Here is a 27,351-nt window from a genome sequence, read left to right on the forward strand (position 1 = left end):
TCCTGTGGCTGGAAACAGATCCTCAGTGAAAGCTGCTGGTTTTCTCTGGATCTTCACGGCTCCACTATTTCTAGACACACTAAGACCATGGCCTCCCAAAGTGCTCTGGGAGCTCTTCTGGTTGTCCAGATCAACATTAGTTGACATGTATGAATAGCTTAAATGAGCATGGACCTGTGGAAGCATGCTGTCTTCCCAAAGTACACAACTAGTTTTCTTCAGGTTCCCCCTCCTCAAGCAAAGTCCCACGCTTAATGCGACACTCACCGATAACGTGACTAAGAAGCGACCTGCTTTCCCTCTATAACTGCTTCATCTCCCTTCTTACTGCCTACTCGAGCTGTAAATGTGTATGCTGCCCTGAAGGCATTCCTCTCTTGAATTAGGGAGCCATCTGAGTGCCTGACCTGGGAATGAGACCTCCTGTCAGTCAAATACAGGGACCTTCAGGACTTGGTATAAATTTATTATAAACCGCTATTCATTTTTAAATACCTCTTGTAAGTGGAGAAAGGGTCACCCCATCATTTCCTTCTGGAGCTGGAGGAGGCGGTTACTCTCGCTTTCCTCCATTATTATACCAGGCTGGCTGTCTTCACAGTGAGGCGACCAGAAGTGTTCAGCTGTCAGAGGGGGTCTTCATTTCTGCTTGTGAAAAAGTTATTTCCATTCCCTGCAAAGGATGACATCAGGAAAGGAGGTTTTGAGCATCAGAATCTAAATGAACAAGGGGACTGGGGATTGAGGTGGGTTGCAGAGAAGCCTCATTAATTCGGAGGGTCAGCTGTTCGAAAGACAGAACAGCGCAGGGACTAAAGAAAAGGCCTCTTAATATTTATCTACTTCACACTGTCAAGTTTAGACAAGTCTCCACGTGTGATGGTGGAAAAACGTAAACGTTTTGTATTTGTACATTGCTGTTTAAATCAGAAACCCACTGGGAGAGTAGGCTGGCAACCAAGTCCTATATGGACCACTTCAAAAATGAATGCAGGCAAAATTAGGCACCACATTCAATCCAGGCTTCAGTGCCGCTGTACTTGCTTTACTCCTGGTCTGAAGTTGGCTCTCTGTTTACAGTGCCTGCACCTTTTTGGAGCTGCTGCAGCAGCGATTTGATGCTGGAGGAAAACAGATTGTTCTGTCTCTTGAGGCAAAGCTCAGTAGACTCTCCTCTGTTCCCTTGCAGACCCTCTGGAGCACGAACCTGCCATTTCTCCCCTGCTTCCACGGAAGGAAAGGGTGGCCATGGAGAGCAATTTGAATGAAGATGAGAGGTTGCTTCCAAAAGATAAAAAACCCAACCTCTTCAGTGCCCTTATCAAGAAGAAGAAGAAGACTGCCCCTACTCCTCCCAAAAGGAGCAGTTCCTTCAGAGAGATGGACGGCCACTCGGACCGCAAGGCAGGAGGGGAGGAGGAGGGCAGGGATGCTGGCAATGGCGCTTTCATTGCACCTCCTACGGACGCAGCTGACCCCTCCAAGTTTCAGAGCCCAAGCAACGGGGCTGGTGTCACCAACGGGGTTGTTGCTGGGAACTCTGGGTTTTTATCTCCCCATTTACGGAAGAAGTCCAGCACAATGAGCAGCAGCCGGGGAGTGGCTGTTGAAGAGGAGAGTAGTTCCAACTCCAGCAAGCGTTTCTTACGGTCCTGCTCCGCCTCCTGCGTGCCCCATGGAGCGAAGGACACAGAGTGGAAATCTGTGACTCTGCCTCGGGATTTGCAGTCTACAGGGCGCCAGTTTGATTCCTCCACCTTTGGTGGGCACAAAAGCGAAAAGCCAGCACTTCCTCGGAAGCGGGCAAATGAAGCCAAGACTGACACTGCTGTCAGGGGAACAGTGACCCCTCCTCCACGGCTGCTTAAGAAAAATGAAGAGACCACTGATGATGTGTTCAAAGATGCAGAGTCAAGTCCCGGCTCCAGCCCTCCCACTCTGACGCCAAAACTTGGCCGTAGGCAACCTGCTGCCCCTCCGTCCTCCAGTGTGCTCCACAAGGATGATGGAGTCAAATCCAGTGCCTTAGGTACCACTGTGACGATGGACCAAGGTTCTGCTGCCAAACCCAACTCTGCTGGGTTTGCAGGTGCCAGCAAGGCTTCTGCTGAGGAGCCACGAATGAGGAGGCTGAAGCAGACCTCGGAGTCGGCAGGGAAGGACAAAGGGAAGTTATCAAAGCTGAAACCAGCCCCTCCGCTTCCGCTCTCTTCGTCCTCCATTGGCAAGCCTGGAAAAGTATCTCACAGTCCCAGCCAGGAAGCAGCAGCAGATGTGGTGTCTGGTCCTAAATCCAAACAGTTGACTCAGGTTGCAGATGCTGCGAGCAGTGATGCTGTCAAGCCAAACCAGTCAGGGGAAGGTGTGAAAAAGCTGGGGATCCCGTCTGTACCAAAGCCACAGTCCTCTACAAAGCTGCTGATGAGCACAGCAACCCCAGCTGCCTCTTCCTCATCTGTACCCTCTGCCCCTGGTGGGGACCAGCCATCATCCACAGCCTTCATCCCTCTCATATCCACCAGGGTCTCCCTGCGGAAGACCCGACAGCCCCCAGAGAGGATTGCCAGTGGCACCATCACTAAAGGAGTGGTATTGGAAAGCACTGAGGCTCTGCGGATCGCCATCAGCAAGAACTCTGAACAAATGGCAAGCCACAGCGCTGTCTTGGAGGCTGGCAAGAACCTCTACACCTTCTGTGTGAGTTACGTGGACTCCATTCAGCAGATGAGGAACAAATTTGCCTTTCGGGAGGCCATCAATAAGCTGGAGAATAACTTACGGGAGCTTCAGATCTGCCCAGCCACAGCTGGCAGTGGTCCTGCAGCCACCCAGGACTTTAGCAAACTTCTCAGTTCGGTGAAAGAAATCAGTGACATTGTTCAGAGGTAGCAGAAGCCAAGTTTAAAAAAAAAAAAATCACAATGGGCCAAAGCCAACTGTGGAGAGAATAATAGCATGTGTGGACTGACAAAGGACTGGGGCCTTCAGGTTAGAGATGTGCAAAAGACACAGACTGATAATGGATGCCCCAGCTCCAAAGAGCAGGGCTGTGGTCAAGAGGCACTTTCCACCCTCTTAACCCAGGTTCCCTGTGACTCATATACTCACAATCGTCTTATCTGTGGAGTTCTTGCCTTGTGGACTACAAGTCTAAATGCTGATGTCACACCATGCCTTCTTATTAATATTTTATTGTTCCGGACAGGCCATTAAGACTGAAGCGAGACTGGTGGACGCTGAGATGCTGTCCTCCTCGGGAGGACTTCCTACTGCATTTTCATTCCCTCCCTCTGCCCCACTGTACATGAGGATGAGTGTTTGAATAGCAATATACCCACGGCTTTTCTTGGGGGAGTTGCAGCACATAACCCTGGCCTGAGTCGGACATTTACTGATGTTAATGCAACAGATTGGGAGCTTGGGAGGTGTGGGGCGGGGTGGGGGGGACTTTTAATGTAACTTTTTAATGACAGAACACTACAAGTGATGTTTACTCAAATTCTTCCTGTGATTCCACCTGCTGCCCTTCATAGCTGTGTTTTCAGCAATTCCGTAATGTTGTTGAGCCCAGATGAGTTGCTTGGGTTCAAAATTTTGTAAACAGCACCCACTAATGTAGTGGCACGGGAGCCTGTTTGTGGATCTCTCTTGGTAGCGATGAAGGACTGGAGAAGGTCTGAAGAAGGAGGACATTGCTGTCATGCTCTTGTGAGATTTAACATCAGCTGGGCTGGAGTCTGGGGTGGAGGGTTGCCGAGCGGGTCTGGGAGCAGTAGGCTGGTGCTGAGCAAGGAATTACTGCATCGCTCAGTGAGGGACGGAGAGGTTGCAGCAGGGAGAGATAGCTTAGGATGAGCTCGAAGATACCGCTGTGCCTCCAGCGGCTGTTTCAGCTGAGTTTGCACATTGCAGACGGGCAAGAGCTGCTGTTTGTCTAGTTGAATTTCCAGCCACTTCTGTTCTATGAGCTCCAGAGGAGCAATGAGCAGAGGTAAGAGCTGTATTGGAGCTGCTTTCGGCTCTCCCACAGAGTCCTGTGCTTCGGGGGGCGGTGACACCTCCCTTTCTGTGCCAATGCTAGATCCCATTGAAGAGCTCAAATGCCAGTGCTTTGGGGCTGAAGCCATCCGTCACCTTCATGCCCATGTGGTTCCATCCAGCATCAAACAAGGATCTGTGAAGACTGCGGACACTTCTCTTGGGGGCATCTCCCAAGGCCACTGCCACAAAACGCTGACAGCAGGACTCCTGTGCTGCCTTTCCAAGGTCCTGTGACCTTCCCAACTAATGCAACACGACTGGGAACTAACTGTGACTTGTGACCATAGTGAAAGAACAAGGTTTAGGGCTATTAACAGTGCAATTTAACTCCTTTTAACAGTTCCAAACGAGGAAAAAAACACCATTTTTCCATGTCCTGTTCTCCCTGTAACTCTTGTGACCCCTATTGTGTATCTTAAACACTAATTGCCTTCAATTGTATTTTATTATTTTCTCTTTGGAACTGTTTGTTTTGTATATGATTTCCAGTAGTTCACTCTTTTGTGTGTTCACGCCACTTCTCGCCCTCACAAACAGCCGTGACTTAACACATGACAAATGTTTAAGAGAAAATACACACTTCTGCCACAGGCTGCCTTTAAAAATGTAAGAAAAAAAAAATCCTTGGACTGTCTCTTTCCTGGAGGTACTGTTTTTACTTTGATAACATATTGTGCCACTATATTATACATTTGTATCTCGTTATTACACACTTTTGTAGACTTGTCTTTTATACAGTGTGTAAATAGCTCTGTCCTTCATCTCTGTGATACTTAAGGGGGTTGTTTCCCCTTTATTTTGGTCCAGTACAGATTGTTTCTGTACATGACTTTCAATTCTTCCTCCTCTCTTTCTGTGTTTCATTTTTTTGATTCATTTTTTTATTCCAGTCTCTGTTGCGTAGTATATTTAAAAATAAATCAATGTTGAGGAAAACTTGTGTTTGTCTGTTAACAAGGCTTTTCAAACCCGGTTACCTCTCCCCAGACGCTGCACTTGAAAAGAGGCATTCCCTGTTCCAGTGGTTCCTGGGGGCCTTCTGGGATGCCGGCTGCTCGCAAACAGGCGGCAGTGAGTTGCTAGATCCTTTTGACCTAGCTTTGAAAACTCAGGAAAGTGCAAAACAAAAAAAAAAGGTGCAGCAGAATAAAGACTACGTTGTCACCTGTTTCAAGGCAAAGACTTTGTTGCTTTGAATGAAATTTAAATCATGGGTTTGACTTTAAACTTGCCTTCCAAATGCTGTTGTTAATTCAGTTTGTATTCTGTGTTTCAGCTGCCATTGGGGTTTTTTTTCCTTCTCTGCTGCGAAACGACCCGTGAGTTTCTCTTCTCGAGCAGTTCTGGCTGCTCCCTCCCCAATCCCTCGCAGCACAGCAGCCGTTTGAGACACGCTTGGCACGATGCTCTGAACACCGACCGGGAGCAGAGAGCTTCCCGCTCGGCTCAGATGTTGTCAAGCCGTACGGCCACAGCGCTCTCACTTTGCAGGTTTTCTGTCTAAAAAAATTGAGATAATGTTTCCAGAAGTCTGTCTTTATTTCCTGTTTTCAGACTACCTTGGGCCTTTCCAGCAAATCTTAATGGAGGGACTGTACTAGGATGCTTGGTGCCTCGTGCTGAGCGATGTCTAAAGTGAGACAGACTCTGCCTTGAATAATGAAGATGCTAAACAGACGGTAGAAAAGGATGAGAAGGAAACAAAGGCAGATCAAAGTGAGAGTGCTGTGCCCCGGGTCACGGGATCGCTCCGTGACATAGCAAGGTTAGGACTCAGGTCGCCTAATTTTTAATCTGCTCCTCAAGTCCCTGGTGAAATGTGGCAGGTTTGACGCAGGGACATGATCCCTCGTGGAGCATGAGAACAAGGCTCATCAGAAGGCTTGTCTTGCTGTGACCGAGATTGCATCATGCTGCTTCTAAATTAGCATACAGAAGAAGAAAAGAAGAGCAGGAGGATGCTGTTGGCAAGTATAAATTTAATTAATGGCCTGCATTTAGCAAGTCCCAGGCTACTTTTCAACAAACTGGTGGTGGTCTGTGAACACGCACACAAAGTGCCAAGGGGTTGATGGTTGTTTTGCGACAGTGACCCTTGGCAAAAACCAAAGTCCAGGCTGCTCTTGGTCTACATCTCTAGCACCAAGACTTGAATGCGATTAATAGCTGTGGGCTGCGAAGCTTAACCTGTCCCTAAATACAATCATTCCTGATGGCTTTCACATCTGCTTCCTTAGGGAATGGTCTGTGGTATCCCAGGCAGGCAGAAGTCAGTTGGCCTGGCTGGGGAAAGCCCCTGGATCTGCAGGGTTGGAAGTGAAAGAGGGGGATTAAAGGCTAAATTTAGCCAAGTACAGTTGGAGTTGATTTAACAGATCAATGCATTTAACAGGTTGATTGCTCCAATTTTCAAGGCTATTGAGCTTGAAAGTGAGAGTGCTCTGGGGGAAAAATAGCTGTTTGTGTTGGTTTGGGTTTTGTGTCTCGGAAATTACAATGTTCGCTCTTAAGTTTTCCTTTAATGTCATCCTGCCCCTTAGTTGCAGCTTTGCTGAGAAGTTGCTTGTCACAAGATGTAAAATACGGTCGGTGTTGTTCACTCTCTCTTTTTCTCCAAAAAAAAAAAAAAAAAGAAAGAAAGAAAAGCAATGCCCGGTGAGGCAGCCTGTCTCGCAGAAACGCTGCTGGACAAGCGGCGCTCCCAGGCTTGCGGGAGGGTTTGCCCGCTCCCTGAGATGAGCTGGAGTGAACTGACAGCCTGTTCCCTGGTTTGACAGTAATCCTCCTATGATTGAAGGGAGAGGAAAATACACTCAGCTCTGTGTCACCGTTGGAGAGAGGCTTCGCTGCATCACGCGTGCACCTGGGAGAGCAGCCTGGCCCTGCAGAGCCCCCGGGGCCCCCCCAGCCTCTCGGGCTCCGAGGGAGAATCCCAGCCCGGGCTGTTTGCTCCTAGCTCCACCGGCTTTTCCGGTCGCTCCTGTTGCCGTTTATGCGCGGAGGGGAGACCTGGCGAAGCGCGGCGGTGCTGGTGGGGCCGGGGCGAGGGTGGTACCTGGGGAAGGGGAGGACAAGGGGGCCTTTTGCAGAGCATCCCAGCAGCCAGGGGTCTGCTGGAGCGAGGATCTGCCACCCGCCCTGGCCCGGCCAAACGAAAGCGGCTCTGTGCCGTTCGGTGGGCAGTTGGGTCGGAGCTGGCCGGCTCCCAAAGGGGCTGGAGGTCAGGATGGTGCCCCGGGGGCTTTTGCCCCCGTGGAGGGGGCCGGTGTCACCCCTGGCCTCCAGCTGCTGTGGCAGAGCAGCCTGGGCGCGTGCGCCGACGGCCGAAGCCCGGCTCAGCCCTACCTGCCAGGTAAGCACGGTGGGAAGCCCTGGCTTTTAAATAAGTCATGAAAAGGCATTTGGTGAGTGCGCTTCAACCACGGCCTCGCTAAACACGTGTCACCATCGCGCTGCTCTGGCCCTGCTCCTCCGCTGGCCTCGCTGGGGGAAGCCGGGTGCTCGGCCCGGCCTCAAGCAGCAGCTTCGCCCCCCTCTCCAACGCGGACGGTGCCGCCTCGCCCAGCTGTGATCCGTCACCGCAGAGCCGAGGATTCCCAGCCCTTGCTTTGCTCCGCGGCTCCTTTTCCCCTTCGCCGCTCCCTCCCCTCCCTCCCTCCCGCTTGCAGCGCAGGGTAGAATTGATCGGTGCATGTTTATTGATGACGAATGCTCAAAAGAAAGGGGAAAAAAAGAAATGTTGCCATAGAAACATCGATGGCGCTCTGGCTGCCGGCGCCTGTGTCCCCCGGCCCTGCGGCCTCCGGGAGGGCGGCAGCGGTGGTGGCAGCCCCTCCAGCGTGACCTCCACGCGCTGCCTTGGCATTGCACGGGCCGAACTGCGCTCCCGCTTTGTCGCTGCCGGTCCGGAGCCCTTCCCGGCCCGTGGGCGCCCAACCCAGCGTCGCTCCCTGGGGCACCCTGCTCTTGGGCCTCCATCAGTCGCCCCGACGGCTGGTTGACCCATAGCTGGCACCTGCCGTCTCCAGCACGGTCTGACTCAGCCCTCAGCTGTGCGCCGCTCCCCCGGGAGCGCTGGTGCCAGCCCTGGCAGAGCCGGGATTAAGTGGTCTGTCTGCTTGATGCATATTGCAACGCACCTCCCGGAGCCTGATTTTTTTTCTTTTCTCCAGACAAGTCTTGACACGCTCTTTGATTTTGAGGGTGCAATTTAGCGCTTGCAAATAATTGCCCTGCTTCATTTTTGTGCCTGCAATGAAGCATTAGCAGTCGTTAGGTGTCCGGCCTCCCGATAGAGCCTGCGAGCCAGGTAGTTAGACCTCTGCTTACTAATCTCTCTGCCTGCAATGGCAGGCACAAAAGCAAACATAGCTGTTGGCGTTGGCAGAGCTAAATCTGCAAAAAGGAGTAAAAAGGCACCGAAGAGCCAGGGTTGTTCTTCACAGCCGTGTACGTGCTGGCTTTTTGGGCTGACTCCTCGCAAAGCGGCACCTTTGCCAGTGGTGGAGGGACCTGGAGAGGAGGTGGGCACCAAACGCGGGTGCTGGTGGCCCCGGCTAGGTGCGGTGGCTGTGGTTTTGGCCTCTCTGGGCCCGAGTGTTTCTGCAGCAGCTGGGAACGGGCACTGGTGAGGCTGGAAGGGGGTTGTGAAGGGCCCAATCCTCAGACGAGTGCCGGGGTTATGTGACAGCGATGCCGAGGCGGCACTGATGGTCGGTCTCTGGATCGGGTCAGGGAGCCAGCAGCGTGGTGGGACCGTGCAGCGGGACGGGTGATGCCGGCTCGGGGATTTCGGCCGGGAAAGGGGGCACTGGTTTCTTTTCAAGACCCCTCCCTCCCCGTTCGCTGCAGCACGGGAACGGGGATGTGCACCGGGGCAGAGCGGCAAGCGGAGCGAGCGTGGTGACCCCCTTCCCTGGGAAAATCCCACCACCAACAACCCCCCCCACCCTTTCGTCCAAGCAAAACTAGTGAGATGACGGAAGGACGGGGTCGAAACACCTCCCCCGGGGAGACCTCTCGGAGGGGCCGCGGCCACGTCCGGGCCCTCATCTCCCGAAGCGGAAGGTGAAGCCCCCTTTCTTCCGGCTGTAGCCGCTGAGCTCCTCGGCCAGGTCCCCCAGCGTGCTGCTGCGCTTCCCGTCTCCGGCGGCCGGGACCCCGGAGCGCTCCTGCCTCCCGAACCGGAGCCGTGCGGCGCCGAGCACCATGCTCAGCTCCTCGCCGGGCCCCGCGTCCTCGGCCGCTGCTTGTCGCCAGCTCGGCCCCGGCCGGGCCCCCTCCCTGGGGTCTCCGGGCTCCTGCTGCTCTCCGGCAGGGAAGCAGCTGCCCAGGCTCAGCAGGACGAGGCAGGACAGGGAGTAGGATGCTCTCATCTGCGAGAACACAGGAATGGAAATAGGTGGCCATTAGTGCAGCGCATCATTGAGCAGCGACCACGGCTAAAGCCTCTGCTGTCTCCTTCCAGCCTCCTTTTCCTGGGCTTTTTGGCAACTTTCTGCTAACAAATTGCAACCCTGCAGCTACTCATCTGGTGCGCGGCCAAGAGCCGGGCTCTGCTCGGCCAGGGGTGGCTGCGCGGGGGCTATTAGCCAGGTCGGATGCGGGGATGCGGAGCCACGTGCTGCTCTTAGAGGCACCGCGGGGAGACCTTAAGTGCGTTCACCTGAGCCGTCCTCGTGCCGGCAGCGCCCGGCTGCTGCGTGTGCAGGGAGAGGGGCTCGGGGCCGCGCTGCTGCCGGGCAGGGTCTAGCGAGCCGGGCGCCCGTGGGGCTGCACGCGGCTCCGTGCACGGGCCGGGGTGACCTTGAGCGCTGCCAGGGCTGCTCTGCACTGCCTCTCCTGAAAACTGAGCGAGGGGAAGTGGCTTTTGTTCTTTCATACTGGCCCTGTTGTCTTAAAAGCCCCGGCGCTCACACGGCTGGAGCGTGCGGCTCCTCGCAGGCTGCATCGCCCGTTGGGCAAGTGCAAAACGGGCAGACGATTTCTGCTGCAGGGACACGCGGCCGCGAGCCACTCACCTCCGTGTCCTGGGCGATGCTCCCAGCACCGGCGGCCCCTGCGGCGGCTGCTGCTGCCTGGAAGGAGCCACCGGCTTCACCCGCCGTTAAATACCCGCGGGCGCTAATTGCCGCGGTGCCCTTGAGCTGGGCTGGGCCGCGGCGGGAGGGGACGGGCAATGCAGCATGCCCATGAGGCCGGGGCGGCCCCACCGTTGATTAGCCAGGCTGCAACGCGCCTCCTTCGTCTGCCGCCTCGCTCGGGGGAAGGCTGGACGGCGAGCCACGCTGCTGGCATGCTCAGCGCTGCCGTCGGCTCACGGCGAGGGGCTGGGGACGGGGGTCTCACCGGGGGCACGCGTGTCTCCATCCCCCTGGGCTGGCCCTGCCCATCGGCATCTCCCTTGCGCGGCGGCCCCAGGCCCCGGACTTGCACGTGTCCAGGCAGCTGCACCAGGACACCCTGTGCCCCCGCGGGAGCAGCCGGGGGGCCGAAGCCCCCGGGGACGGCGGTAATTTGGCCCTGCTCTCTCTTCGCTGTCACCAGAACATCTGGTCCTCCGGGCAGCGGAGCCGAGCGCCAAGACGGACCGCGAGGAAGGGACGTGTGCGAAGGCGGAGGGTCACCACCCCCTCGGAGCTGGCAGAGCACCTCGCTCCCCCCCCGCTCCTGTCGCAGACGCCTCCGCGCCGCCTCGCCAAAGGTAGGCTGGGAAACGGGCTGCTGGTGCCGCACCAGCTCCCCTGTCCCAAACCCCGCGGAGCGGCGCGGGGCGTTCCAGCCACGGTGGGAGGGGATGGCGGTGTTATGGTTTGCAGAGGAGCCCAGTTTTCCCCCTTTCCAGAGGAAGCTCAGGGCTGCAGCGTGATTTCTTTTCCCCTTGGTTGCAGCGTGATTTTTTTTCCCCTTGGGTTGCAGCATGATTTTTTTTTCCCCTTGGTTGCAGCGTGATTTTTTTCCCCTTGGGTTGCAGCGTGATTTTTTTTCCCCTTGGTTGCAGTGTGATTTTTTTCCCCTTGGGTTGCAGCGTGATTTTTTTTCCCCTTGGTTGCAGCGTGATTTTTTTCCCCTTGGGTTGCAGCGTGATTTTTTTCCCCCTTGGTTGCAGCGTGATTTTTTCCCCCTCCCCGGGCTGCAGCGTGATTTTTTCCCCCCCGGGTTGCAGCGTGGTTTCCCCCCGGTTGCTCGCACTGGCCGCATGCAGCAGGTCGGGGATTCCTGCTCCGCTGCCACCGCTGCGCGAGGGGGCCGCGGCCCCGGGGGGTGCGGACACGGCGCTCGGTAACGATGAGTTCCCTTTATTGAGGAGCAGAGAAAGTCCACATGTACAGCGTCGGACACCAAGCACACACGAGCTAGACTTCACCGTACTGCTAAACAACACGACCCGGCCGAGACCCGGCAGCACCGCGACGTCCCGGCAGCACCCGGCCGGGTAGGGACGACCCCGGGAACCGCGGCGCGGCAGCTTGGCATCGGGGCGAGGGGCCGGGGGCGGCCGGCCCGCCGGTGCCCGCAGCTCCGCTCGCCGGCACTGCCCGGACGACCCTGCACCTCGTCGGGGAGGCGGCACCGCGGGCGGGTTTCGGCCTGATCCGGGGCTGCGGGGCGGCACGTGCGCTCCGGGAGCGAATCCGCGAGGATCCGGCGTTGCGGACGGCGTTAAACAGCTCTCGTGCAAGTCGAAACAAACTCCCCAGGGCTCCCGGGGAAGCATGGCTGCACGCGCAGCCCCCGGCCCCAGCGCGCCCGCGGGGGGACCAGCCGGCCCCGAGCTCCTCGGCCCGGGGGCAAACGCTACGAAACCTAGTTACACCGAACCCGCTGGAAGAGATTAAAAAAGAAAAAAGGAAACCGTGGGCCGGACGCGGTGGCGGCGTGCCCTGCGCAGGGGCCGTGGGAAGCGCCCGGCACAGGGCGAAGCTGCGGCCATCCCCGGTGCACGGGGCTGGTCCCCGCTGCCTGGCGGAGGGGAGGGGGCTGCCGGCAGGCAGGGGGGCTCTCCCGAGGGCACTCGCTCTTCCAGCACGTGCTCTTAGGCGGGGAAGGCTTAAAAAAAGGGAGAAGCGCCCAGGGAAGCCTAAATCTGCCACTGGCAGGCCCATGAGCCTTGGATCTCTCTTTGCTGCTCTCCCCCCCGCGTGCTCCCCGGGCGCCGAGGCAGAGCCCTGCAGCACCCAGTGTGGGGCCCTGCTGCTGCCCCCCGCTCCCGCGCCGGCAGGGAATGCCGTGCAGGGTGCCCGGGTCTCCGCTCCCCCCCGTGCCTTGCTCTGCTCCCTGCTTTTCCCGGTCTCCAGGTGGAAGTGCTCGCTGGGATGCTCCGGCGTGAGGGTGCACGGGGAGCTGCTTTGCGCCTGCCCTGCCGCCCCCCGGGACCCCAAGGGGCCGCGGGCTCCGGGAGCCCCTCGGCAGCTCCCCCGGCGGGCGCAGGCTGCAGCCCGGTCACCGGCGCCCTGCCGACGCGGAGCCCCGTTTTGCAAAACCCTGATGGGATTTAGAGCAACGAAAGGCTTGGAGCATCCTCGGGTGCAGAGCCAGAGTGCGGCTCATCGCGGACGGAGGAGAGCCGGAGCAGCTGTGCTCTCCCGTGCTCGCCCGCTGAGGAAGCCGAGGGTTTCGAGGAAGGTCGTGGCTGTCCCGTGGCTGAAGTCGAGCGGGTCTGTGGGGTGGGAGGGAGCTGTGAAAGGCCCCGCGCGTGCCGGCAGCCGGGCCGTTTGCCCCACGGTCCCCCTCCTTTCGGCTGCGAGATGGGGGGGACGAGTCCCTCCTGCCCGCTCGCAGCTTCGGCCCTGGCTGCCGGGCCCGAGGACACGGGGCAGGGAGACGTTGCAGGTTGTCTCTTCCCAGCCGCAGGGATCCCGCGGGGGAGAGGAGGCGAGCGCTGTCCCGGCGGGATGCCGGCAGCCGGCCCCGGAGGAAGACATCAGCCCGGCGGCGCGGGATGGGGCCGGGGCTGGGGGCAACGGGGCAGGCAGGGGGGCGGGCGGGGGGGGCTCGTGCCGTCCGGCTAGTTGTCCTCCCTGACGGGCCGGATCTTCATCTCGGTGAACTTGAGGGAGTACTGCCAGCCGGTCCAGGAGGACCACTCGATGCCGTCGGCGTAGGAGCTGTGGTGGCCCTTGAGGTACTGCCCGTTGAGGTTGGACGTGTGGCAGTTGCGGTACCACCAGGCGCCGTGGTAGAAGGCGGCGCAGTTGTTCTCCGAGTGGTCGTTGTCCAGGTCTTTGGTGGTGAACTTCATCCCGTTGTGCTTGAGGAAGGAGTCTCCTGCCGCGGGGGCGGAGGGCAGCCGTGAGCCGGTGCCCCACGGCGGCCGCCCCCCCGCGCCCCCCCCCCCCCGCGGCCGCCTACCTGCCGTGCCCGAGTAGTCCGCGACGGAGACGGGGTACCCGTCCTCCTCGGCGTCGACGGAGAAGAGCCCCACGCCGAAGCTGCCGTAGCGGGCGAAGGCCGTGCCGTTGTCGAAGTCCTCCAGGTCGACGCGGAGCTCGTAGCTGGCCTGCACCGTGAGCACGTGGAGCCGCTGCAGCCCTGCGGGGCGGCGGGGGGCTCAGCGCCGGCACCGTCCCCACGCTCCGCCGCGGGAACCGCGGGGCCCCTTTTCCCGCGCTCCCGCCGGAGGAGCCGGCGCGGCCCCGCGCCGCCGCCGCACCTAGCCAGTGCTCGCCGGTGAGCTTGCCGAAGCCGTCCCGGTAGGCCTCCCAGCCGCGGAAGAAGTTCACCGAGCCGTCCTCGCGCCGCTGGAACACCTGCGGGACACACGAGCGGCGTCGGGGGCGGCCGCCGGCCCCGCAACGCCCTGCCCCGCCGCCGCTTGATTAGCCGCGGCCGCAAATTAAGCCCTTTCAAGTCGTTGATTACAGCGGCGCGACCCAGCGCGCCAGTCCCGCGGGAGAGGCCTTGCCGTTATCTCCGGCCCCCGGGGACAGGTGAGTCGGTTCAGATAAAAGCATTAACGTGATCCTCCTGCCTAGAAACGGGAACGAAGCTCGCGCCCCCCCCCCCCCCTTCTTTGCCCCCCGGCACAGGCAAAACGCTCTGGTTGACTGAAGTCAGGTCTGCCTTGTTTTCAGCCGCCGTTCCCGCGACCTGCCGCGTGTAATCGTCCCCGAGAAACCAGCCGCGGAGTCCGGCTGCCTCCCGGGCACCAGCCATGCTCAGCTTCGGCAGACCCATTCCCTGCCAGCAGCTGTCCCGTGGGGGGGTCAGACACGCAGCTTTTAGCGTCCCCCCCCCCGCTCTGTCCCTCGTGTCTGCAGCAAATGGAGCGAGCTGGGTCCCCCCTCGCAAACGCTGCCCCTGGCCCGCTGCGGCTGTGCTTTGTCCTCTTCTATCATTGCTTCCAAGTTTGATTTATTGACAACAATCCAGAAAATGCTGCTCCGTGTCCGACCATTTGAACTTAATTAAGCCTCCAGCCCGGGATTAATTGCATTAAACTTGGCCGGTTCAGGCTGCCTGGAAGCGAATCAAAGCTGGCCTGAACGCCGTGCCGTGCCGCGGTCCTGCAGCCCGGGCTGGGGCAGCCGGGGGGAGGCAGCTGCGGGGGGGGGGGGGGTGTTGGGGGACAACAGCACCTCTCCCGCGGCAAAAGCGGAGGTTTCTCAGCGAGTCGTTTTGGCTCCCCGAGGAGCTGGACGGGAACCACGGTGCCTTCGCCCGCCTCGCTGCAGCCCGCCGGGGCCGGGCTGATGCACGCTCTGCTTCCCGGCTCCGCAGCCCCGGGCTCAGGCGAAGCCTCTCAAGCCCACGTTAGGGCTGACGGCCCGGAGGAGAGCTGCTGCCGCCTCCCCGGGCTGCTCCTGCCCTTCTGCCGTCCCGGGGACCCGGCGGCCGCGGCGCGTCCCGAGCTGGCCCTGGGTTTTAATCGGCGCGGCCATGCAGCAGCCGCCGCGCATCCCCCAGCCGCAGCCTGGGCCCGAGCGCCGGGTCCCCGCGGAAGGGCGGTGGGATGCTGCCGGAGGAGCCCTCCACCACCAGCTTCCCGGGCCGGCGTGGCGCTGGGCACGCGGGGCTGCGCCCTCCCTGATCCAAGCTGTACTTACCTTCTAGAATTAGAGCCTTAATTTTGATCCCTGCCTTGAGCACTTGAGCAGCCGCCGCTAAGCCCCTTTACAGGGGCTTTCTTCGGGCTCGGCAATGGAGGGGGGACGGCGCGCGGCTGGAAAGGGGCCCGAAGCTGATTTTCCCGGGGGAATGTCAGCGCCAATCGGCTCCGGCGGCGCAGGGAAGGGAGCGGGGCAATAGCGCGGCTCTCCTCTAATCGGCTTTGACCCGGCGTTGTAAATAGGCCAATTGCCCGCGTGGCGCTGGGAAAGCGTGCGGGGCACGGCGGCATTAGCTGAGCCACGGCACGGCTCGGCGATGACGGAGGCGCTGGCGGCTTAGCGCCGGCACGGGGCCCGGCCAGCAAGTGCTGAGGGGCGATGGGGACCCCCGTGACCCCCCACCCTGGGCGAGAGGCTGGAAACTGCTTTGTATCCGAGGGTCTTGCAAGAGCAGAGCGTGTGCCGGGCATCCTGTATCTTTTTGGGTCTTCCAGACCCCTCGTTTTGCCAGGCCAGTGGCTTCGCTTGGCCCTGCCGGGGCAGGACACGTGCCAGGCTTTGCTGGCCCGGCGGCAGCTGCGGGCAGCGGTTTTGCCCCGCTCGCTGCCGTGCTGCTTCATCCAAGCGGCTGCTGTGCGGGAAGAGCGGCACAGGGGTTCGGGATGCCGGGCTCCGGCACGGGGCTTGCGGCGAGGCACGTTGCTCTCCTCCTCATGAAATATGGATCACCCCCTCTTAAGCAAAAAGGATTTCCTTCCCCTTCTCTCTCAAGCCAAGGCTGAAATATTCATTTCCCCGGCTCTCTGTCACCTCTGGTTGCCATGAGCTCGCCGGTGCGCAGAGATAGGCCCCTGCCAAAAAAACAGGCCTGGGAAAATGAGTAAAAAAGAGCGGGCTGCCGTGGCCCACCATGGCATCAATGCCATTCCTGGATCCGGATGCCCAGCCTAGGGAGCCGGCGCCTCATCCCCGTGCACGGCCATGCGTAAAGCATCCCTCCTTGGAGCATCATCCCTCCTTGGAGCATCATCCCTCCTTGGAGCGGCGCCGTTCCCGAGGCCGGCGCCTCCTCCGCTGCCCCCCGGCCCCTCGCGGTCCCTTTGCAAACGTATCGCCGTGCGTTCGAATCGCTCAGCCTGCGCGAGGATCCCCGCAGCGGCTAACGAGCGGGCTGGCGACAGCAGCTCCGCACGCTTCCCCCGTGCCGCGGGTGTCTTGGAAAGCTGAAAGCTGTCACTTAAAATTACCACGGGCCTTGTCCTGCTGACAGAGCCTTTTCTTCCGCGTCCTTTGGCTTTGCTACCGCTTTCCAACAGGCGCTATTAAGACCCAGCATGGAAAATCAGCCTGAGCCAGCCAGAGCGGTCGCGGCTGCGTCGCTCGTAGGGCAGAGACCAACCCTTCGCGTCTGCTTTTCTGTGTGGGTCTGGGGGGTCCCAACTGGCCCCGTCGGCACGGCCGGGCGCCGAGACCCAAACGCAGCCCGCGCTGCAGCCTGCTGCAAGCCAGGCAGAACCGGGGTGGGGGGGGAAACAGAGCTGCCTGGGCCAGGCGGCTGGCGGGGGGACGCCTGAGCTCCCCCTTTCTTCCCCCCCGCCCCAAGGATGTTCCCAATCTCCCTCGGCAAAGGAGACGGGAAGCAGCCCCGGAGAGCTGCAATGGCGCACGCGACCCAGGGGAAGGGCAGAGCCTGGGAAAAGCATCCCGGGCCTCCCCGGTCCCGTCCCTCCCTGCCCGGCTCCGGCAGCCGCTCAGCCCCCCGTGCAGGGCAAGGCTCAGCTCAGCGGCTCCCCAGTCAAAACGGATTCAGCTGCTGCCATCGCTCCCACCCACCCACCCACATGCAGATAAGCCCAAATGTCAAGAGTAATAGCTCCAGAGGAGGAGGAGGAGGAGGGAGATTTCCCGGCTCTGCGGCATAGCTCCCGCGATGCTGGGGTTTGCCTGGAGCGCGCCTGAGCCAGAGCCCGAATCCACGGCACAGCACCCAGGGCCTTGCCCGGATCCGGCCGTCCCGTCCCCTCCGAGCGGGCGCTGCCTGACGGGAAATCCCTTCCTCTGCAACCTCTGCAGCCCGGCGAGAAGCCTCCCAGCTGCGGCAGCTTTAAATAACCCCCCAAGAGAGACGCCTCGCTAATCACCTTGGCTTGCTCTTGAGGCAGCTTTGGGCCGGGGCTGGCGGGAGGGTGTGCAGCAGTGTGCTGAGTTTGCTGGGGCTCAGCCGGGGTGGGCGCCGGGCAGGACGGAGGCCCGGGTTCGCCAGCCCCGCTGCGGCGGCAGAGCTAAGCTCCCTCCTCCCGGCACCGCTCAAAGCTGCTTACGGCGGATCAGGGCTTGGGGATTTGTCTCCCGGAGCGCCCAGCTGGAGGGGCGCCGGGCAGCTCGGCTGCCTGGGGCCGAAGGCCTCCTTCCCACTCCTCCCGGATGGTCCCTGCTGCCTCCCTGGGGACGCCGGTGCCCCTGGGGCTGCCTTGCTCTGTTGCCAGTGCGGTGGCACCCGCAATTACGGGGCTGCAACGCTCGCCTCCGCAAAGCGGCTCGGACGAGGGAGCGACGCAGCCAGTGCGGCTCCGGCAGTGTCCCGGGGCCCGGGGCCGGTTCCTGCGGCCGGGAACAGCCCAGCAAATTTCCCCCGGTGTTTGCCGGCACGGCGGCTCTGGCCCCATCCGTGGGGCCGGACGGGTTCTGCCGCCCCGGCGCTCGCCCCGGCCCGCGCGGCCGCCGCTCACCGTCCAGCCGCCGCCGTCGGTGCTCATGTCGCAGTAGACCTGGAAGCCCGCGGGGTAGTGCGTGGGGAAGATGGAGTAAATCCCGTCCTCCTGCTGCCCGCCGGCGAAGACGTCGAAGCAGTCCCGGGGCCGGGAGCCTGCAGCGGGGCCGGGGCCAGAGAGGAAGGCTGGTTAATTAATCGGCTCGTTTAGCACCTCGCCGTCTCTCCCAGGCTCCCGGCGCTTGCACCGGAGCGAAGGGGAGCGGTGGCCGGCGCCTCACCGTTGGAGCAGCCGCGGGGCCGTGCACCCCGGGCCGGCGCTCGCTGCAGGTCGGCCTTGAGCCGGGGCCGGGCCGAGCCGCGCTCGCGCTGCAGCGTGTCCAGGACGTCGCTGACGGAGCTCACCAGCCGGGCCATGGTGGTCTGGCTCTCCGAGAGCAGCTGCGGGCGGGGGACACGCGGGAAGCGGGTGAAGCGCCGCCGTGTTAGCGCTACGCGCCCGGCCCCACCGGTCCCCGGGATGAGGATGTTCTGCTCACGCCCTGGCTCTGCCAGGGGTGCAAACCGGGGTCCCAGACCTCCGCCGGCGCTCAGCAACGCTCCCCGCGACGGGGAACAGGCCTGGGGACGTGCACGTCCCCTGCGGCTTTGGCTCGGGGTCTGGGCTCCGCCGCGGAGGGGCCCCTCGGTGCGCCCACACCACCACCCCATGGGCCGGTGTCCAGGGGATAAAAAGCATCTGCGGACGCCGGGATTGCCGAGGGCTTCAGAAATAGCCGCGTCCTGAGCCAGCCGCCCCGGCTCGCGGGCTTCCCCCGAGGCGACCCGGGCGGGCGGGTGAGCCGGGGTGAGGCCGGGGCGAGGCCGGGCGGGCGGCGCGGGGCTGTGCCGCTGGGGCTGCGCGCAGCCAGTGCACTCAGGACCGGGCAGCGATCCCGGGCTCCCTTTGGCTCCTCGCCTTCCTCGGGCGCTTGGAAGAGCCGGGATGAAACCTCAGTGGCGCCCGCCGGATCCCCCCGACGAGGGATGCTGGGCTGGACCCGCGTGAGCACGGTGAGGCCGGAGCCTGCGGCGCGGAGGGGAGGTGAAGGGGAGCTGCGGGGAGCCGCGAGCCTCGCCGGCTGTGCGTGACACCTGGGCTGGGGGACGGGGGGGCAGAGGGGCAGGGATGGGTCGGGGGGGGCAGCTGGACCCACAGCGCTTGCAAAGTGCATGTGCGTGCATGGGTGCGGGCACGGGTGCAGGCGCACACGGACCCCCGGGACACGCTCCGCACCAGCCCTGAGCACTGCCTGTCCACCTTCCCACGCTGCACGCAGGGAGATGAGCCCGAGGAGAGCCCTGGATGGAGCCCAGCCCGTGCCAGGAGGGATCCCGGACGAAGCCCGTCAGCCTCTGGAGCCCCTGGCTTGCCCGGTGCGCCAGGGAGCCATCGCAACGCAGCTCGCTGCCTGGGACGGTTTGGGGACTGAACAAGGCGGTCCAGGGGGGTGGTTTGCCAGCAGGGCTCCAGGACAATTCCTGAGCAAAGCAGGGCAACAAGATCCCCTTGGGAAGGTCGCCCCGGCGCCTGGCTCTGCCTAGAGCCTCCAAACCGGACCCAGAGCAGGGCAGGGGGAAGCCAGGCTTTGCAAGCTTAAATTTCCAAGCCTGAAATGATCGCTTTGAACCTCAGCTTCTCACTCCCGGGGGTCTTTCCCGGGGATCGGCAGCGGGCAGGGGGTCGCAGCAGCACCGCGGGAGCCGCATCCCGGGGCAGAGCATCCCCGGGGACGCCGGGGCCCCGCACCCACCTGGATGAGCCTGCCCTGCTCGCTCTGCAGGGCGCTGAGCTCCTGCCCCACGGCGCTGTGCCCCTTCTTGAGGCCGTCGCAGTCGGCGCGCAGCTGGGCGGCGTGCGCCAGCAGCTTGGCCACCTCGTCGGCCACGGTGGCCAGCAGAGCCCTCTGCTGCCCTTTGGCGGCCTTGGCCTGGGCGTCGTGCTCGCTCACGGCCCGCAGCACCGACGACTGGAGGCCCTCGAGGCGCGTGAAGCTGCCCGCCTGGTCGGGGCAGTTGGGGTCGATGAAGATGTTGATGCGGGAGCTGTCGGCCTTCTCGATGGTGACCAGCGCGTTGGCCTCCTCGGGGTTGGTGCTGATGACGGGCGGCGACTCCGTGACAGGCGTGTGGTAGTGGTTCATGAAGAGGATGGCGCCCGTGACCGTCACGGCCAGGAGGACGGCCACCGAGAGCAGCACGGTGCACAGCACGTACCCGCAGCTCATCCTCTGGGGACACAGGGACACGCGGCGCCTGGCGTCACCGAGCCCGGCGGGCGCCACCACGGCCACCCCCCCGCGGGACCACACGCGGCCGGGCAGAGCATCCTCCCTGCGCGGGACGCTCGGGGACGCCGCTGCCCTTTGCACTGCGCGTCCTGCCACCGGGCACCCGCCTTGCAAAAGGGGGACGCAGGAGGGGGACGCAGAAGCACCCAGCTCGCAGGGGACGCGGGAAGGGCCAGGTTGGATCTGCAACCCGAGTTGGATCTGCAACCGCACTACGTGGTGGCCCCAGCTCCGGCAGCGAGGCAGCGCAGCCCTGACGCCGGAGGGGACGCGGGGACGGACGGGGCCCTGGGGACGTGGCCGCCGCGGGGCAAGCGCTGCGCACGCCAAGCAGCTACCGCGAGTCACCCGGGAGGTAGGAAATAATGACGAGCACGAGCAGCGCGGCGGCGGGGGGCTCCCACCGGAGTGGCTTATTGAGCCCGGGATACTCAGCCGGAGCCCCGGCAGCAGCGCCGGCGCCCAGGGAGGCACGAGGGTGCTCCGAGCCGGGCACAAACCCGGGGAGGTGAAGGGGAAGCAACCGCCATGGGAAGGGGGCTCGCGGGAGCGGGGGACAGAAGGAAGCAGACACGGGAGAGCCTGTGTCATCCAGGGGCATCCCCCCGCGCCGGGGAGCAGCAGGGATGCTCGTGGCCCCCCCAACATGCTCCTCTGCCTCCCGGGCAGCAGACCGCAAAGGCGGCCGAGCCCCGGGAGCGTCTCCGCCGGCACCGCGGGCCCGCAGGCACCTGCAGCAGGGCAGCTTCTCCTTGCAAGGCACGAAGCGATGCCGTCAGCGCGGAGGCAGCGGGGGCCCGCCCCGGCCCCCCCGGCGGCCTCCCCTTTCCATTACACCCGCAGGACAGCGGCTGTGATTTCCCCCTGACCCCGGCCTCAGCGCCTGTCACAGGGAATCGCGGGGCTGGGCGAGAGCCGCCTATTCGGAGAGACAAAGACTACTTTCCCCGGGAACGCGGAGAAAATTGCTGCATCTGCAAAGATCTCCCCGGCCCTGTCCCCTCCTCGCACATCGATCGGGAGTGACACCTGCCTTCAAGCACCCTTCGCTCCCGCGGCCGCTCGCGGGAAGCAGCCCCCGGCCGCAGCCGGTGGGGCTGCTCGCCGCCCCGCTCCCCCCCGAGCCCGGCCCGAGCCTGGAGAGGTCCCGGCTGCACAGGCAGCGATGGCCGAGCAACCAGGATGTCCATCAAGGGCTGCAATAACGGGAGAGCCACGCCGAGCCGACGCTCCGAGTCCTGCAGCCAGACAAATCCCAAATGGGCTCTAACACACCAAGATCCTGCAGTTTTGCCCGGGAACTGCATTTCTCCGCTTTCCAGCCGCCAAGTGCCACCGTTGCTGCCTCCCCGCTGCTCCCAGATACGGGGACGGGCTGGGGAAGGGCCCTCAGCACGAGGACCAGCCTTGCGATGGGGAGGTGCTGCCTCGCCACGGCTTGCCAAGTCCCCCAGCTTTTCCCGGCAGGTTGTTACCTGGCAACCTGCGGTGGGGAGAGGAGAGAAACAGGCAGCCGCCGGCACCGGGAACGCTCCCAACCGGCTGAAGTTCACCGCGGTGCTCTGCAAACCCCACCGCGTGGCAGCCCCGGCTCGCCGGCCGCCTTGGCCGCACGGGGTCCTGCCCCACCGAGGCTGTGCCCCTCGTGACGCCAGCGGTTCCCGCTGCCCATCGCATGGCTTTGAGCTCGAGGGCTTCTTGCCGAGGCTTTCGGCCAGCAGCGGAGTCATCTCCTGGCTGTGTGATGGCCAACACAGCTACTGATGTTCTCCCTGCCACCAGGCTGGAGGTCCTGATGTCTCCAAATTGCTTCTTCCTAAAGACACTGGGGCTCTGCCCCACTGGCAAGGCCACGAGGTGCTTGGGAGGAGCAGAGCTGCACTTTCCAGCCTGCTCTTGGTGCTGGGGCCAAGTGCTGGTGGGAACCGGGGCAGGAGCTTCTCCCAGCGTGAAACTCCATGTGGTCCCTGCGGTGGTGGCACGTCGTGCCGTTCCCTTCGGCCGGTCCTGCGCTTCGTGCCGGGGCGCTGCTCCTTGGCGGGGCGCAGAAGCACGCTCAGGAAGGTGGGTGCCTCTCCCGGCAGCCGAAACGGAGGAAGGGGGACAGCCGGGGTTTGCCAGACGGAGCAAACAACTATCGCCCTGTCGCGATGGTCGTGGGGAGGCAGCAGCTCCCGCGCTCTTGCCCAGGGCTCCGAAGCCCAGCCATGCATGCCGATCCCGACACCGGGGGCCTCCGGGTTGACGTCCGATGGTCAGAGCGCCAGGTCTGAGGAGCAGTCACAGCGGATTCGCTCTTTCCCAGACTGCGCCCTCGGAGCCGTTGCTGGCAGATGGGCAGCACTAGAGGAGAGGCAGGAGGAGGCCAAGCCAGGCTCTCCGCTTCCTCAGGCGCTTGTGGCCACCCAAGAAGAAGACCCAGAGGCCACCCAGACCCATGGAGGCAGGTTTGGACAAGGGATCCTGCTCCTTTTTGGCCATGACTCTGAAAGGTTCAGAGCATCCTGGAGAGCCAGCTCAAGCGAAGAGCAAAAGCTCCTCAGCCTCCACCCACCCATCAGCCCTTCAGGGCCTCTCTACGCTTGGCCACGCTGCCCTGTGGTGCAGGGTCCCCAGCTCCACGCAGTGTGGACAGCCCCGAGGCTGCTGCATCCTGGGGTGTGGGTCTCAGTACCCCCAGCACCCATCATCGCTCCACTCCTGCCAAGCGCCCTCGCCGTGCTCCGCAGCCGGGACACAGGAGCAGCCAAGCCGGGTGCTGGTGACGGCAGCTCCGGTGCACCCGCACCCGCAGCACGAAGCCGGTGTGTCCTGCGGCAGAGCCAGACGCCAGCTGCAGCCCTGGGACCACGGACGGAGAGCGGTGGTGGGCGATGCTGAGCAGTGCCATGGGAGATGCTCTCCAAGGAGGAGATGCCCTTTGCTCCTGCCAGAGGTGCTCCTCTTGGCTCCCCTCCAGCAAGCAGGGCTGCCGGGCCAAGCTCTTTGCTGTGCGACCACAGGCAGAGATCACGGGGCAGCCGTGTGTCCTCTCTCCCTGAGCCGTGCCCCCTGCCAGGTACAACCTGGGGCCTGGGCTGTGTTTCTGAGGCAGGTGGACACTGCTTTGCATCACCCGAACCCAGCTGTTGGGGCAATCTTCAGCCCAGCTACCCCCTGCCTTATTGCCGTGGTCTATCTGGCCCCAAAGGTCCAGGTTAGCAAGGGCCAGTCACACAAACACACACGCACCAGCCCTGCCTCGCCCCAGAGCTGCTCAAGCAGCTCATTTTGCATCACAGCCGCTTGCCCTGCTCTGCCTCACTTCCACCCCCGGGGCTGAAGCATCTCCTTTGCTCCAGCCCCTTCTCCAGCAAGCAGCCTCCCTCGCTGTCCAGCTCTGCTGCCGAACAGCTTTGCGCAGGGCTGCAACTGCACGTCCCTGTTTATTCCGGGGCAGCGGGGCTGTGCTGGGGACGTGCGCCGGGGCAGTCCACCTTCCCTCCACCCTGCCTGCTCCCCGCCTCGTCCTGGCGCCTACCGAAACACTTTGCTTGTGCCCCTTGGGTGCCGACGCGGCACGGATTAATTGAACCTCCCGTTCTCATTACTGGCTCTCCTCGGTAATCCAAAGCCTGCCCAGTGCTGCTCCGACACTGCAAAGCGCTCGGTGGTTTGGGGAGAGGAGCTGGAGGGAGCCCGTGCTCCGGCCAGAGCTCGCTGGCTGTGGGTCGGCCTGCACACGGGCTGGGTGGGGGCTTCCAAAGGAGTCCATGGGAGCTGAAAGCCCAGCAGAAAGTGGGCACCAAACTCTGTCTCCTTTGCAAACCGCAGCCTTGATGAACAGCCCGTCCCCGGGATGTGCTGGGCGGCCCCGCACCGTGGTGGGGCTGGGCCTATCCTGCCCGGCCGGTCCTCAGGCACTGGGTGGGTGCGGAGCACTGGGGCTGAGCCTGGTAGCCTGGGGTATTGGCTCTAGCCGGACGGCAGTGCTCGGGCTCTGGCGAGGACGGGTCGCGGTGTGAGGGAGCCGGCTCCGTAGGGAAGGGGAGAGGAGAGCGCGGTTTCTCTCTGGGGGTCAGCACCTGCTGTGCTGCCCCGGGTGGGCACGCTGTGCCCAGCAAAGCCAGGGCAGCCCGAGCACGGAACAGGCAGATGTGCTGCAGGGGGAGAAGAGGGCTCAGGAAGGGGCATACAGAAGGGACAGGTCAAGCATCCTGCATCGCTGCAGGGTCCCATCCTCTGGTGGCAGGGAGAAAACGAAGTGCTGGTGCTGGGGAACAGCGTGTCTAACTCTCGGTTGTCCCGGATCCCCTGCCTGGCATCGGGTGCTGGAGCAAGCACAGGCAATGGAGACTCCCGCCGTGTCTCCTGCCTCCCTGATCTCATCTCCTGCTTCTTGACTCTCTCCCTGCACTCAGCGGCTCGGTTGCAGACTGGCTCCTTTGCTTTGTCCTGGCTCTTTGCAGGAACTCGCCGGGAGGGCTCGTCCACGCGACGCGCAGCCGTGCCTGTGCCCGGAGCGCAGGGCAGCAGCGCCCGCTCGCCGCGCAGCCTTGCATGGACCCGCGCAGCCCCGCGCGCCCCACGCTTGGATTCTCCCCGCTACCTGCACGCTCGGCTTGAGGTGTGGGCACACGTGCGGCGGCTTGTGCAAACAGGCTCCGGCACGTGCCCAAACCCCCGCGCACTGCAATACCCGCTCGGCGAGAGCTTTTCCATCCCTCACCGCAAACCCACCCTGCTCCCCTCCTCCCCCGAACCGGGCGGGCGCCCGGCTGGAGTAGGAGAGGGCAAGGTGGCAGAGAGAGTCCATAAATGAAGAGCGATGGCTCTGTCTGCAGCGCAGAGTCAACACGCAAAATCCCCTTTAAAAGGTTATTTAAGCCGTTAAAATGTGCAGCAGTTAATCAGAGACATGTGTGACAGCCCCGGCGTATTTACCCGCTGCCTGTCTAACACGCAGCCACTCAGCTAGAGCATGATGTGACGCTCGCTGTAAATAAATAAAGTAAATAACGCGGGGGAAGGTGCCGGCAGCCGGCGCGGCCGGGGCGGGGGGCTGCTCCGGGCGGGGGGGCCGGGGCTCCGCGCCGGGCCGGCGCCGGCAGCCGGGAGAAAAGTTACCGGGGGTCGGGGGGCTGCGGCGGGGGGGCCCCGGGGCAGCTCCCCCCGGCCCCCCCCCGCCGCCCCCGCCGCCGGCGCGGCCCTACCTGCGCCTTCTCCTGCTGCGCGTCCTCCAGCTGCGCCGCTCCTCCCATGGCTTTCCAGCGGTCGTGCCCCATCGCGCCGCGGCCCCGCGATCCGCCGCAACTTTCAGCCGCTCGCGCAACTCCCCGCCGGCCGCCGCTGCCCCCCCGGGAGCCAACACCGCCCCCGCCGCCCCCCCCCAAAAAAAAGACCCCCGAGGAATCACCCCCAAACGCTCCCCACGCCGCTGCCCGGCGCGGCCCGGCGGAGCCGCCGCGCTGCCCGGTTCGCCGCGGCGGGGAGGGACGGGAGGGAGGGACGCGAGGAAGAGGAGGGAGGAGGGAGGCAGGACACGGGCACGGACACGGGGGTGGATCTTCCCTCCCCGGCAGCCCCGCCTGCCCTCCCCCCCCCCCCCCCAGCCGCCGCTCGCCCCCTGCCCCGGCCCCCCCCGGCCCCCCCCCGGCTCAGCCGTACGTCGGGGCCGCCCCCGGGACCCCCCCGCACAGCCCCCCCAGCGGCTCCGGAGCGGCCCCGGCTCCACCCCGCCCCGGGGCTCGGCGCTGCGCTCCCCTGCGGCCGCCGCTGCCCAGATGTGCGCGCACAGCTGGAGCAGCAGCTGGAGCAGCAGGTAAGGCGGGGGCTGCTGCCGGGCGCAGGGAGCCTCCTCGCAGCGCCGGGGGTGGTGGGGGGGGGGCGGCAGGCGCCCCCGGGCCTGGCCGGTGGTAGCTAAAGCACCGGGGGCCGGTACAAAGCTCGGGTGGCTGCACGGCTGGAAAGGAGGTGCGGGGCAGGGGGTGGAGGGGGCAGGCGGGAGCCCCAGGGCCACGGGGCTCTGGCCATGCGCGTGGGGACCTGCGCAGGACTCTCCGCTGGGTCGGATTTAGGGTCCCCCGGGTGCAGATGTGGTTTTCTTTACGCACCTTTGTGGCACTTGTCTCTGACCTGCTGTTCGCCGGCCGGCTGACCTGCAGGCAGCAGGGCTGCTCAGAGGCGCGGAGAGGAGCATCGGAGCGCAGGGATGGCGCTCGGGGACTCCTCCAAGCCTCCCGGCCCGTTTTGGGAAGCCCATCTGCTGCCCCACTGACAGTTTTCAGGGATTCACCTTTATGGCTGAGACCGTCCAACTCATCTCACCGGTGGCATCTTTTATCCCCCCTCCCAAACCAGGCAGGCTGGGAGCCTGCGTTGCGCTGCCTTTTTGGAAGCAGGAGGCCTTGAGCCTGGCCTGGGAAGTTATTTTAACATAACTCCAAACAATAAAAACTCATCATTAAAAAGAAATATATCTTGGCTTCGCGCGGCCTGGCGGTGCGGGGAGGAGTGATTCAGAGGGCTCGTCGGCCCTCGGCGTTAGGCACGCCGAGCTGAGCAACTGGACACTCTCCAAGCCCAGCAACTCATTTTCTGCAGATAGAGCCAGGGCCGTGCAGGGGGCTGACGTTTAATTTGCAATCCAGCCTACCTTGACATAAACCCGTAATGTAATCGCTGAGGCCGGGGAGAGCGGCGTGGGCAGCTCGGCTGGCGGCGGTGCTGGCAGCGATGGGCAGGCTGCCCGCAGGGCCGGGTACCTCCCCGGCGGGGCGGCTGTGATTTTGGGGCTCCAAGGGATGCTCAGGGTTAGCCCTGTCCCTGCTCGTTACTCAGGCTCGTTAGGGTCCAGCGGAGACGCTGGCCGGGCTGACGGCTGACTCACCCCGCTTGCCCGGGAGGGCAGCTTGTGCCATGCCATGTTAGCCATCACGTCCCATTAGCCCTCACGACCCGGCCTGGCTGGAGCTGCGGTGGGGGGACAGCGGTGCCGGGGGGTGGCCGAGCCCCGGGGCTGCAGCACCGTCCGAGCCAGGCAGCTCAGTCCCACACCGTGGCCTCTGGGCAGCTCCGGTGCCGCACGGCACGGACCGGGCTCGCGGCTCCTCTGGGCTCCTCCATGCGTGTTGCTAATGGACTGGGCTATATTTAGCCTCAAAATTTCATCGTAGAAAGCCTCCTCGGGCAGAGGGAGCGGGCCCTGGTGACGCGATTAGCCCATCGTATGGGGGGGGACGGC

At 63.0% G+C, this 27,351-nt stretch overlaps 3 protein-coding genes across 5 annotated transcripts in view; 1 reads left to right on the forward strand and 2 right to left on the reverse strand.

The window, feature by feature from the left end:
- The window catches only part of ABL1 (ABL proto-oncogene 1, non-receptor tyrosine kinase), an 82,770-nt gene extending 77,793 nt beyond the window's left edge, over positions 1-4,977 (forward strand). For all 3 annotated transcript variants that reach the window (XM_026101755.2, XM_026101757.2, XM_026101756.2), the window contains one exon: positions 1,190-4,977. In XM_026101755.2, coding sequence (XP_025957540.1) covers positions 1,190-2,889 — 1,700 coding nt within the window. In that variant the 3' untranslated portion in view covers positions 2,890-4,977. The remainder of the gene's footprint in view (positions 1-1,189) is intronic.
- Positions 4,978-9,089: 4,112 nt separating this feature from the next.
- On the reverse strand, positions 9,090-9,434 carry QRFP (pyroglutamylated RFamide peptide). Its single transcript, XM_026101750.2, has one exon. It carries the CDS (start codon positions 9,414-9,416, stop codon positions 9,090-9,092), a length of 327 nt encoding a protein of 108 aa, XP_025957535.2. The 5' UTR covers positions 9,417-9,434.
- Positions 9,435-11,323: 1,889 nt separating this feature from the next.
- On the reverse strand, positions 11,324-25,505 carry FIBCD1 (fibrinogen C domain containing 1). The gene is made up of 7 exons (XM_064523766.1): positions 25,322-25,505; positions 19,593-20,069; positions 18,081-18,240; positions 17,819-17,955; positions 13,694-13,790; positions 13,393-13,572; positions 11,324-13,308 (listed from the first exon to the last, which is right to left on the reverse strand). The coding sequence occupies exons 1-7, from the start codon at positions 25,391-25,393 to the stop codon at positions 13,049-13,051; spliced, it is 1,383 nt and encodes a 460-aa protein (XP_064379836.1). The 5' UTR covers positions 25,394-25,505; the 3' UTR covers positions 11,324-13,048.
- Between the last annotated feature and the right edge of the window lie 1,846 nt (positions 25,506-27,351).

The sequence above is a fragment of the Dromaius novaehollandiae genome, chromosome 20, assembly GCF_036370855.1.
Source record: "Dromaius novaehollandiae isolate bDroNov1 chromosome 20, bDroNov1.hap1, whole genome shotgun sequence".
NCBI lineage: Eukaryota > Metazoa > Chordata > Aves > Casuariiformes > Dromaiidae > Dromaius > Dromaius novaehollandiae.